General features: G+C 44.2%; 1 protein-coding gene across 1 annotated transcript in view; it reads left to right on the top strand.

The window, feature by feature from the left end:
- PELI2 (pellino E3 ubiquitin protein ligase family member 2) overlaps nt 1-10,726 on the top strand; it is a 208,487-nt gene extending 197,761 nt beyond the window's left edge. Inside the window, exon 6 of the mRNA XM_055130926.1 lies at nt 4,744-10,726. Coding sequence (XP_054986901.1) covers nt 4,744-5,310 — 567 coding nt within the window. The 3' untranslated portion in view covers nt 5,311-10,726. The remainder of the gene's footprint in view (nt 1-4,743) is intronic.
- Nucleotides 10,727-12,391: the final 1,665 nt, after the last annotated feature.

The raw sequence follows: 12,391 nt of genomic DNA, 5'->3' as shown, positions 1-12,391 counted from the left end.
AAAAGAGCTTCTGTTTCTCTTCTGCAGCATTATTCCAGCTAGCAGTATAGCCACTGTGTCTCACAATAGAAGCATCAGTATGAAAGTGTTTTCTAATAAAGGCCTAGCAAATTCTATCAGCTTTGGATTCTCTTCATTGTAAATAGGGGGGAAAAATGTGATAGAAAAAAAAAATCAAAGAACTTTTCTTTGGTTTTTAATAATCAAATAAATTAGCACCAGACTGACCCAAGGTGGCCAAACCGTTTACCAGCCAGGAAATGGTGGCGAGGTGCAGGGTGGATGTTGACAAGACTTCAACTTGTTTAATCTGCCCAGCAGTCTCACCAGGGAGGTGGAATAGTCCTTGTGTCATGGAGGAGGATGGTGTGACCCAGAGAGGTTAACTAGAGCTTCATGTCCCTCTGTCTCCTGTTCCATGGTGGCAACTGATGGACTTGAAACTCAGGCCTCTGTGTTTGTGTCTCCATGTCCTGTAGCTCATCAGTTCCCTCTGGGCAGAGCCACTGCTGTTCATCCCTGGCTTCAGATAGGCCTGGGGTGGTATCCACCACCCACCGAAGGTGCACTTGTCCCAGAGGACACATCACAGACTTGCCTGCTAGGGCCACTCTGGAAACTCAGCTCACACAGCAATGTGTGCCAGAGCACTCTGCAAACTCCACAGGCGTTTGTGGGTGACGTTAATATGGACCGATGGTGTGGGGTGGTCTGTGCCACACCCTTGGATCTGAGCAAGGCTAGGCCACACTGTTTTCGAGAGTACAGCCGACCTGACCCATGAGCTGACCCTGGGGCTGCCGGGAGACATGTGGGAAGGAAGGAAGAAACCCCCGTGTGTTTCCTGAGACCCCGTTGTGGGTGACCCTAGAAGATACTGTCAGAGATGAAGGCCTCCCGATTTCTGTGAGCTGCTGTTTCTGTGTAGCACACAGCTCCTTGGGTGTGTTGGTGGTAGCAGGTGGTAGTGTTGGCACAGATTGTGTCTAAGCGTAGGTTTGGGGGATGCTCTCCAGCAGTTCTCTTCATTCACAATTGAGTACGGAAACCCAGAGAGGAGAATGGTCTGTGGGGAATGCAGGCTGTTGGTGCTGCATCAGCGTGGCTGCCTTCTGTCCTGGGAAGGAGTCGTGCTGGGAGGAGGTTCTCTGTAACCATCCCACAGGGCATCTGACATAAGTCAAAACTCAAAGTCACCAGAATATCTCCTCTTCAGACACAGTGTAGAACTCTTGGCACATGTGGTCAGCATAATTAAGTGTAGGGTAAATGGCTCTTCAGGAATTTGCTTCTTGAACAGATGGAGAAAGGCCTTTGAATTGCAACCTCTGGTCCAGTTTGTTGCTGATAACGTGTGTTAACACTCATCACATAACTCTTGACACTCAACCATTTGATTAGTCTGTACATGAGGCATTTTATTAGATAATAATAGTGACTGGGCAAAATGTAATTATGTTGATTTCACTTGGGACCAGAGAAACAATAAGGGGTTAAGGTGCTTTCCCATACGCGGCTGATCCTGGTTGGATCCCAGGCTCTGTGTGGTCCTCCGAGAATTACTGGCAGCAGTGTCCAAGCACAGAGCCAGGAGCAGCCCCTGATCATTGTCAAGTGGGACCCAAACCTCCCAGAACCAGTGTGAGGATTCATGCAATCCTGGCCCCGTGGCCATCTGTGGCTGCTCAGCGTTAGGGACCCCGCAGCAAGCATCTCTGTCCTTGAATTGTGGGTCACTGCTGAGACCGTAAAACCATTAACATGACTGTGTGATGAGACAGTCCTAGAGGAAGTCCTGGAAGATAGAGGCTCATGGTTTTTTGGAGGAAGATCCATCCTCAGCGTGGGAGCCCAGTGCATGAGGGGTGGAATTTATGGTGAGACATTTATTATGGTGTCCACACTCCATGCGTTGGCCACCCCCCAGCCCTGTCTCTTACTGTAGATAAGTATAGGGATGTGCTGAGGTGAGAAGCCCTGAGTGCAGCCCAGGACAAGGAGGAGGCGGGGGTATTCAGCCTGGCTGTGTGGTGGGAGGGAATAGCTGCAGGCTGGAAAATGAAAGGGATCTTTGTTTTGGGTTTTTTTTTTTTCTGTACAGTATTAAAGCTTTGTCTCTTTGTTGACTTAAACTTAGAATGCCTAACCGCATTCTTGCTGGGGAGAGGCTGCTTGCTTTATCCAGGGAGCCAGGGAAAAAGTAACAGCCCAGTGAGGCCTGAAGGATGAAGCGTCCGCTGGACCAGGCCAGGGGTAGCTGGGGGGCAGCATGTACTGTGGTAGCGGATTCAAGGCCAAGGTCCCTGGCACACAGGCCTGTGGAGAAGCCCCAAATGATGCATTCCCAGACTGCCAGGTCAGTGCAGCTCAGCGTGGGCAGTTTGTATGGTCACAGCACGGGTGACCTTTCATGCTTGTTAAGTGTGGGCTGCATCTTCGGTCAGCGAGTAGAGAGCGCGTAATCCCTTGAGGCACACAATGACAGCATTTCTTTCCCTCTGTCTCCGGCTTGCTGTCTTGCACCCTGGCTATGACCTCCCACAGCCCCATCCACTCCCAAGGGTTCTGCTGGATGGATGATCCCCCATAGACCTCTCTGGCTGCCTCTGGGCATTGTCACTGTGATGCTCTGCACAGCCCCCAGGCCCCACGTGCCCAAGCCTCTCCCCCACATCTCCCCAGCTTCCCCTGCCCCTGGCCTGCGAGAGCCCTGCTTCACACAGACCGTGAAACCAGATGCACAAGTCTTGCTTCCTTGGTTAGAAGCTTGGCACCGCCTCATTGTGCACTGCCCCGTGTCCCCGTGCCCGCTGCTAGAGCCCTGATAGTCTGTTTTTTGGAGGGGAGGGTCACACCTGGCGATGCACAGGGGTCACTCCTGGCTCTGCACTCAGGAATTACCCCTGGTGATGCTCAGGGGACCATATGGGATGCTGGGAATCAAACCCGGTCGGGCCGCATGCAAGGCAAACGCCCTACCCACTGTGCTATTGCTCCAGCCCCCAAGCCCTGATAGTCTTTTCGGGTGTACCCAACTTCTCCATCTGGAAGGATTTCCCAGGTCTCCTCCACCACTGGTTTGTACCCATCGGGTCCACCCTCCACACCTGGAGGTGACCTTCAGGAAAGGAAAATCCCTTCTTTCACAACTGCTGAAAACGCCCAGGGGGCACCACAGACCTGCTGACCTGTCCAGCCTGGGTCTGTTCCCGGCCCACGACCTGCTGCCCTCCAACCACGTGCAGCTGTCCAGGGGCGTGGCCTTTACTACCATACACACATGCTGTGTGGCCTTTCCTCCTCTCTGCTGTGTCACCACACCCACCCACTGACCCTCCAACAGCACCTTCTTCAAATTTCTAGTTAAGAAAAATCTGTAAAAAATATAAATAAATAAAAGCCATTTCTGGGGGCCAAGAAGATGGCTCAAATGGCAGAGCACACCGGGGATGTGCCGGACACTGAGTTCAGCCCCCAGCACTGCACAGATACGCCTGCCCTGGCACTGCAGAGTGACTCCAATAATCTTTGTCCTTAAATCTGCCCTTTTGTCTTCATTCACCCCAGACACTGTCATAAGAATGTGGTGTGTGCTGATTTCCTGAGCCCTCAAGGAAGTGGAGGGCATGGCGCTCTGGGAGCAGCCTGGGCTGCACAGCGCTGCCTCTTTGCTTGTGCCCCTGCTGCATCTGCCTCCCGCCCCTGGGAGATCTCTTCTGGACAGAGAAGAGCTTGTGTTGGTGTGTGTGTCCTGAGGCGCAGGGCACCCAGGGCACGGGTAGAGGAGGCAGCATAGGAGCCCGGCTGGCTGCCCTTGTCTGTTGCTGTCTGTCAGCCATTCTTGGCCTTGGACAGCACCCGAAGCCAAGTACAGTCATCCCCTTAGGAACCTGGGCTGGGGCTGGGAGACACAACTGCAACCAGGGCGCATGCCTAGCATGAGCCTGACCTGGATTCAGTCCTTGGCATCACATTATCTCCTGAGTGTCAGCAGATGGAGCCCTGGCGGCCCCCAGTACCAGCAGGGAGGCCTGGGTTTTCTCGGTATCACAGGACCCAAGCAACATCACATCTTTGGGCCCTTGTGTTGAACCAACAGCCCAGTTGGTCAGGAATTGTTAGGGGGTCCTTAAACCTCCTTAGGAGGGCATTTGGGAGCACCTACCCCACCTCAAAATAAACAGACTCCTAGTGAATGCTTCTGCTCCAAGCCTTAGGAATCCAGGCGCCTGCTGCACGATATATTGGACAGGGGAGGCAAAGAGTCCCCTGGAGTCTTCAGGACATTACTACACTTACCACTGGGCCTGATGGGTAGTCAAGTCCAGACAAACCTGAGTGTACCCTAGTCAGACCAGTGGGATGTCATCTACTTCCTAACAAATCAGGAGTAATTGAGTCGCTGATCTCCAGTGAGAAGGTAAAGGTCTGAGTAGATTGTGCTCAGTGGAATGATCACCGTTGCATTCATGGACCGTGTAAAACTCTATCTTGTGCTTACAGTTTTGAACAGATGGCATGCATGTGGCCCATCCTCAGTTCAAAAGAGGAAACTGAGGCTGAGGAAGACCAGGCCACTCCCCAAGCCCTGTTTTGTTTTGTTTTGGGTTCAAGGGAGGTGAGGGTAGAATGAGTGCTTCCATGCTGATGTCAAAGCTGACTTTAGTTTCTGTTCGAGAGGAACAAATGTTGGGACGATTTTCCAAGTCTTGCTTTTAAGGGGCATGTCTGTCCTTGTTGTAGGTGGAGAGCGAAACCAACGTTCTGCAGGACGGCTCCCTCATCGACCTGTGTGGGGCCACTCTCCTCTGGCGAACCGCAGATGGCCTTTTCCATGCGCCCACTCAGAAGCACATCGAGGCACTGCGGCAGGAGATCAACGCAGCGCGGCCACAGTGCCCGGTGGGGCTCAACACGCTGGCCTTCCCCAGCATCAACCGCAAAGAGGTGGTGGAGGAGAAGCAGCCCTGGGCGTACCTCAGCTGCGGCCACGTGCACGGCTACCACAACTGGGGCCACCGCAGCGACACGGAGGCCAATGAGAGGGAGTGTCCCATGTGCCGGACTGTGGGGCCCTACGTGCCTCTCTGGCTCGGCTGCGAGGCGGGCTTTTATGTTGATGCAGGACCGCCAACTCATGCCTTTACCCCCTGTGGACATGTGTGCTCAGAGAAGTCTGCAAAATATTGGTCTCAGATCCCCCTGCCCCACGGGACTCACGCATTCCATGCTGCGTGCCCTTTCTGTGCCACGCAGCTGGTGGGGGAGCAGAACTGCATCAAACTGATCTTCCAAGGTCCAGTTGACTGATGCCCTTGACAGCCGTCTACCACTTTATTAACAATTTACTGTGAAGATTTTGCCACTAACTCTAGATTTTACCTTTTTATAATCCTGTTTGTTAAGGGGTGGGGTGGGCCTGTGGCTGGGAGGATACCCTGAGGATAGCCGGCAGGAGTGTCGTGGCTGGCAAGGGGGCAGGGGGGTGGGGGGGTGGGGGCGCACGTTCAGTGCCTCGGCTGGACGTTGACTTCTGATTAAATCACACTCTTTGTGTCATGGGATTCCAGGCGCCCTGCTTTTGTTTTCACCTGGAATCTTTCAGCAGGTATTTTCCTCTGTAAGACATGGACAAGACTCCCACTGTGTTTCCCACCATGCAGATGAAGTGTGCTGGAAAGTGAGCTCAGTTGTGCAGCCTTCCCCGCGGCAGCGGGCAGGGAGTTAACTGAGGGGCCAGTAGGATCTGCAGATCACTTGACAGAGGCTGAGACCTGACCCAGGACCAAAGGGGACAGCTCTCGGAAATGGTACTAGAGACAGGAGGAGACCGTAGGCAGACTCAAAGCGTTATTTTTCCATCTGGGGCTCTTTCTGATTTATTTTTCTTACTTTTGGGGAGAGAGACTATTAAGATGTTTTCTTGTTTTCTCTTCTTTGGTGACTTAATTAGTTTATACACCCGTTACAAAGTACTTGGATTTTTTTCAAGAGTTTTCCATAACTTTTTTGTCAATCTTTTCTTATTTCTGTCTAATATGGGTTGTCCCTGATACTCATCTTGCATGGCTAGAACTGTTTGGTTGGTTAGAATGTAACAAATCCTTAAAATGCATTAACTTAGGGTGGTTATCATAACAGTAAACATGGCCTAGGTAGCATACTATGAAGTTTTTTCCTTTTTTTTTTTTTTTTGGCCTACTGAATTCTGAGTAAAAGTAAGATTTTACTTTTTTTGAAACTACTTCTTGTCATTGACTATATATATATGTGTGTGTGTGTATATGTATATACACACACATATATACACATATGTTTGTACACATATATTTTATATATGTAAAGTCATATATTTCAGTGACTTTATATATACATATGTGTGTATATATACATATATGTATATGTATAGGTATGTATGTATCCTGTAAGAAAGCCAAAATTCTGTGAGCCTAAAAGCAACATTTCAGTCATTTTTCTTCATTCCCTCTCCACCATCTGTCACCTTCTCTTGCAGCTTACAGAGCCCTGTAAGTTTTGAAAATGTTTGCAAATCAAACTAAATTTAAATGTGATCATTAGATATACACAACACCAAGTGGTACATCTGCAGAGATAATTTGAAATTCCTGATTTCAAAAGAGCTAATGAGTGTTTACGGAGGAATAATTAAATCAGAATTTCATATGAGCACCACCATCCCTCTCTGTTAGTTCCATTTCATTTTGAATAATAATTCTTGGATGCTCATTCTCTGTGCTGGGTACCAGGAGTATCATGGTCCCTAGAATGGAAAGATCCTGTACTGACAAAGCTGGCCAAGACAAATTGGATCCTTATCACATGGAGCAAGTATTGACTTAAACTAACATTCTCTTATATTGACAATTACAGATTTCTGCTACATCATTTTAGCCTTTGGAAGAATATATGGTTTATTATATGATCAAAATTGGCTTTTCCCTGTTTTGCTTGCTAGCAAATGTTTGCCTTATTCTCAATTGTTCTAAACCATTTTGAATGTCATTGAAGTTATAAAATGCATTATTCTTGATTGCTGCTGCTTAATTGGACTTAATACTTAACAGGTTCAGCCTGTCGATTTTAAAACAGCTTTATTTTGCAGTGGAGATTTTTTTTAAGATGAGGCATTTTGTTTTGAAATGCTAATGCTGGTGTGAAAACCCAGCATTAGTCCTCTTACTCATCTCACACTCTTCTTATAAAGCAGAAAACTGAAGGACAAAAGTGAAATTGTCCAGAATAATTTGTCAAATAACATTTGACTTAGCCAGAGTCTCCAGTGATTAACTCTTTCACTAGAGAGTCTTCTTCAGCCTTATTGAGTTCCACAAAATGGAAAAGGAGGCACATGGGCCCTCTGCATCCTATATGGCCAGAAGATGTTTTAAAAAAGTGGTTTGATATCTTAAGAGCATCATGTGTGGTAATTGATCTTATATCCAAAGGGCTGGATTTTACCTATCAAAGAATGTTTTCTATAAATGATGCTATGGTAAAATTTTTCCATGTGAGGGACATTGTTTAGTTGACCTTTGAACAACAGGTTTGAACTGTGCAGTCCACTTACCCGTGGGTATTTCCCATAAGTATATGGGGACATATTTTAGACATTGGCAACAGTTTTTAAAAAAAACAACCTCAAAAATCGTGTAGGCTAGAAATAGTCCAAGAAGAAAGTTAGGTAAGACATAAGTGCACAAAATACGTGTAGATAATGATCTATTTGTTTGCTACCTTAAATACATACAAATTTGTTACAAAAAGCTTAAATTTATCAAAATCATGTACACAAACCAGGCTGTACATAGTACAATTAGAAGGCAAGAGAAAGGCAATCACATGTCACAATGCATTACTGAATCACACAGTGTATAACTGTAGTGCTTACCACCCTCCAGTAGTCATTCCATCACCACTTCCTGTTGCTTAAGTGTGAGAGTATCCACTGAACACAGGTGATGTTAAGCAGCACCACATGAGCAGCTCGTCTCCCCAATTTGGAAAAAAAAAAGTTATACTTGGATTTTTGACTATGTGGGGGTTCAACTCCCTTCATCTGTGCTGTTCAAGGGTTGGCAGTATATGTCTAGTGTTTCTGCACGTGACACATGCTCTGAAGTAGAGTTATCTTCCAACCTGAAAAGTTCCTGAGAGAAGTCAGCCAAAATGTCAGTTGGATTTGGGGTTGTAAATCTGAAGCTTTGGTACCAGTGACCCCCCTCTCTCAGCTCCACTTTGGTACCAGTGACCCCTCTCTCTCAACTCCACCTCTGTTCCTTTGACTTGCGAGTGAGGCCCTCCACCTCACTGGTGTAAAGAACCTCTGAGAGGAGCGAGGTGGCAGGTCTACAGAAAGAGGCCTTGGAAGAGGCCAAGAAGATCCCTGATCTGGGCTAATGAGATTCCCCCTAGAGAGGAGAGCAGTTTCCTTTGTGAGAATAGAGAGCTCTAGCCCACCAACTCTCCAGTAATACGTATAGTTCAGAAAGGGCCCTCGTTCTCAGAGGTCACTTCATTTTTGCCTGTCTTACTTGCCATCATCCCACTCATGGGTGATTTCCCCTCCCCCAAGTGCATCCATAGGAAATTGCCCAGCACTTCTCCTGACCTCGGCCTGACCGAAATGCCTTTTGTGAATATATTTCCAGAAGGAAAGTCCCAGTGATATATTCCCATAGATATTTTTTTTCAGTTGTTTATATCAGTCTACTACAAAAAAAAAGGAAAAAATACAATTCCAAGTGAATAGGACACAACTCTGAATATTTTTCTAGTCCAGAATTTTTTTATTGTTAATAATCGGTGCTGCCGGGTCATGCATGCTGCAACTCTTAACATCCCCCTTATTTGGTTCCACTTTTTGCAAAAAAGGGCTACAGTTCACACTGCAGAGTAAGTATTAAGCTTTCTGGGTTTCTAGCCGTGGCCCAAAATAATTAAAACCTTTTAATATAAATAGAAAGCATATTTATCATTCCTCAATAGTTAATTATAGAGTTTGGTACCTTTGTGCCTCAGGGAAGCCACGTGATTTAACTGGTTATAGAATTTCAGGGTTAGGGTTTAAAGAAAGGAGAAAGCCATTGGGAAAATGATGGACTCCATTAAGGAGACTAATGAATCTGGATGTGGAAGTATGCCAGGTACTGGCATTCACATGATTGTAATAGAAATTTATTTCCAGTATCAATAAGGAAACTATTTTAAGTTATTTCATATACTGTATTAGGAAAGGTGAGAATGCTTCATAAAGCTTCAATGTTTCTTTTTGTTTGTTTTTTGTTTTGTTTTGTTTTTGCTTACATAGAATTCAAACCCCTGTTATTTGGGAGCTCAGTATTGTCATTTGGGCACTTTTAAAGGGCATGTTTCTGCTTTCTAATTTAGTGTAAGGTAAATCACAGAGTTGTTGCCTGCAGTAGAGAATTGTTCTATGATTCTTGATCAGTTACTTTTACACTTTTACAAAGCCATTCTAATCTTTGGATTTGTATGAAAGGGTACATGTTCAACCACCATCAGTGCTGGTTGAAAATCAGTTTACCCTCATGTAGTCCTGCCTCATACTGGTGGAACTTCTGATGAGACAAACCCACCAAATTTGATTTTAAACCAGATCCAGCTGTATCCATTCACTGTTCTTATTCCCCGTAGTTTAGCTTTCCTTTGGCTAAGGGTGTGAAGTTCCTCCTTAGGTGTTGGATATACAGCTCAGCTCTATTTTATAACCCAAAGGCCAGTGCAGCAGCTTCTGACTCCCTTTTAAGAATGTAAGCATATTGAAGCGTAAAACAGAAGAAGGCTCAGTGTTTCCTTTTTTACATAAAACTTACATCCTGTCAAGTTTTCATCCTCATGAAGAGTCCCTAAAAGATCGGGAAAAGCAAATATTTTTTCAGTTCTACTTGTTTCTTAACAATCTTGATGAAAGGAAAAGTTCATTATTTCGCTGAGATGACATATTACTTATCTGTATTAAATAGTCTAGAAGTGAAGGGGGTGGTCACACTTGCCATGTATAGTGTTATGAGCAGTTAAATTTTATGAATATATTTGTAAAATTGTTCTTTTATATTTCATGTCAGATTGAAAGTTTATTTCTTCACTATTGTACCTGTGGAAATATAAGCCATTTTCCAGGAAAAATCTTCAGAAACTATTAAAAGAATCTCAGAATATTTGTGATTCTTTGTCTTTAGATTCTATGGTTGTTGCTGAGTTCAGCAGAATATTCAGTAGGATATTGATACAAAGGTATATTTGATTTTCACATTTCTTAATCTAAATTGATCCCCAGTGTGAATTTAGTGTTTTTTGTTTTGCACGATATGTATTTAAATGTTGATTCTAAAAGCCCCCTTAATTTTTTTTTAACAAATTCCATTGGTGCTATTGAATTATCACTTCACTGTCACATAACTCTGATTTCCAGAAGAATTTTACCTGGATTGTAGAATTAATGGGTTTTCTTCAAGGTTGTTACAGTCATATTGTTACGTTTGTGACATTCTGCATTCACTTTTAACTACATACAGATTGTATAAGCCTTCAAGCATTAAACTAATATGTCTTTCCTAAGAAAAATTATGTATTTATGACAGTTTTTTTTTCTCATCAACTTTCCATACCATAAGTCCTAGTACTCTTTAGGGGAATACATTTTGTATTTCCACAAAAATAAAAACTTTTTATGTAGGATTTTATTTCAGAAGTTAAGTGTTCCATTCTTTATTAACTGTAAGATACCATGAATTATAAGATGTATTATTCAAGGAAAAAAAATTTGTAACATTTTGTAAATGCATCCCATTTGATATAAATTCTAAGACTACTGTATTTTCCATAAAACAAGCTAGGAAAACTAAATACTCATATGCAAAAGAATTAAGTTGAACTATATACCTCATAAAATATATAAAAATTGGGAAAACTAACTGAGCTACAAAAACATGGGTCAAAAGGTTAGAACTACAGAATTGTTAGAATGAAACACTGGGGTTTTTTTGTTTTTGATTTGTTTTTGTTTTTGTTTCTGTTTTGCTCCAGCCCCTAGAATGAACTTCTTTCTTGAATAATCAATGATTTCCTTAATACAAAAAAAATCAAACAAATAGAAAATTAGAGGAGAGAAAATAGGAGAAGCAATTACAGGAAGATGACTTGTTCTAAATGTATGTGGTAGTAGTTATAAAACACATACACAAGAAAACTGCATCATAGCCTAAGCATAACTTTTAAAAGGGTATGTGAATTCTATCTTATAACTGTCCATTTATTTTTTATTTATTTTAAGATAGAATTCGAATTCAGCTATGTTTGATGGAGAAAACTTTGCCTCTTAGGAATATAATACCATAATCTCTCAGTCCTTCAGATGAATACATGATTCACAATCCCATTCTTGCCTACTTTGTGATAATTTCCCCTTCTAATAGCTCATTCCACACAAGCGCACATTCATCTGCCATTCGATAAAGAGAACATGCACATAAGCCTGCAAAAGGGATAAGATGGATGGTAACATACTGTTCTCAAGGAGTCACCAACTGTTTTGCTATTAAAATGAAAAAGTAGGGGGCAAGGTGCCGCCAGCAGATCAACCTATACTACGGGGTGAGTGCATCAGCAGCCTGATAGTGCCTTCAGACTTCCTGATACCCCAGTATTGTCACTGTGCCTTTGACCGGACCCCAACAACTTGGGGCCAAGTTTACCAAGAAATTAAATGGCCAAAAGTTAGGTACGTGGGAGCCACAGCCACAAACCACCTCTGGCTCAGCTATACAAGTCCATTTATTAGCCTTATTTCAGAGACCCATAAATCTCGAAGGAGATCGAAAACCACAGTTAGGGCAGGTGGCGCAACATGATGCGTGTGAGTGGGCGCATCTGCAGGGCATATGACAGTAGTTTTTGTTAGCACAGCAGGTAGGGCGTTTGCCTTACACAAGGCCGACCCGGAATTCGATTCCTCTGTCCCTCTCGGAGAGCCTGGCAAGCTACGAAGAGTATCCCGCCCGCACGGCAGAGACTGGCAAGCTCTTTGTGGCGTATTCAATATGCCAAAAACAGTAATAACAAATCTCACAATAGAGACATTCTGGTGCCTTCTCAAGCAAACCAATAAGCAATGGGATGACAGTAACAGTGATACAGTGAATAATTTTAAAATAAAATTAACATTCTGAGTAAAAAAAGTAATGTGGAGTTCATGTCCAATTCAATCATCTTAATCAATGGCTGAATAAATGGCAGTATCCTACATTAAATAAATAAAATGAAAAAGTAGGAATATAATACTCTTCTGGAACCTTAAATTGCAGTTTCTTTAAATCGCTTTGTGAATTGGATCTGGAATGATAATACAGTG

This window comes from Sorex araneus, chromosome 3 (genome assembly GCF_027595985.1).
Source record: "Sorex araneus isolate mSorAra2 chromosome 3, mSorAra2.pri, whole genome shotgun sequence".
Classification (NCBI taxonomy): Eukaryota; Metazoa; Chordata; class Mammalia; order Eulipotyphla; family Soricidae; genus Sorex; species Sorex araneus.
The sequence above is the reverse complement of the archived record's forward strand: the minus strand, read 5'-3'. Positions and strand labels throughout refer to the sequence as shown.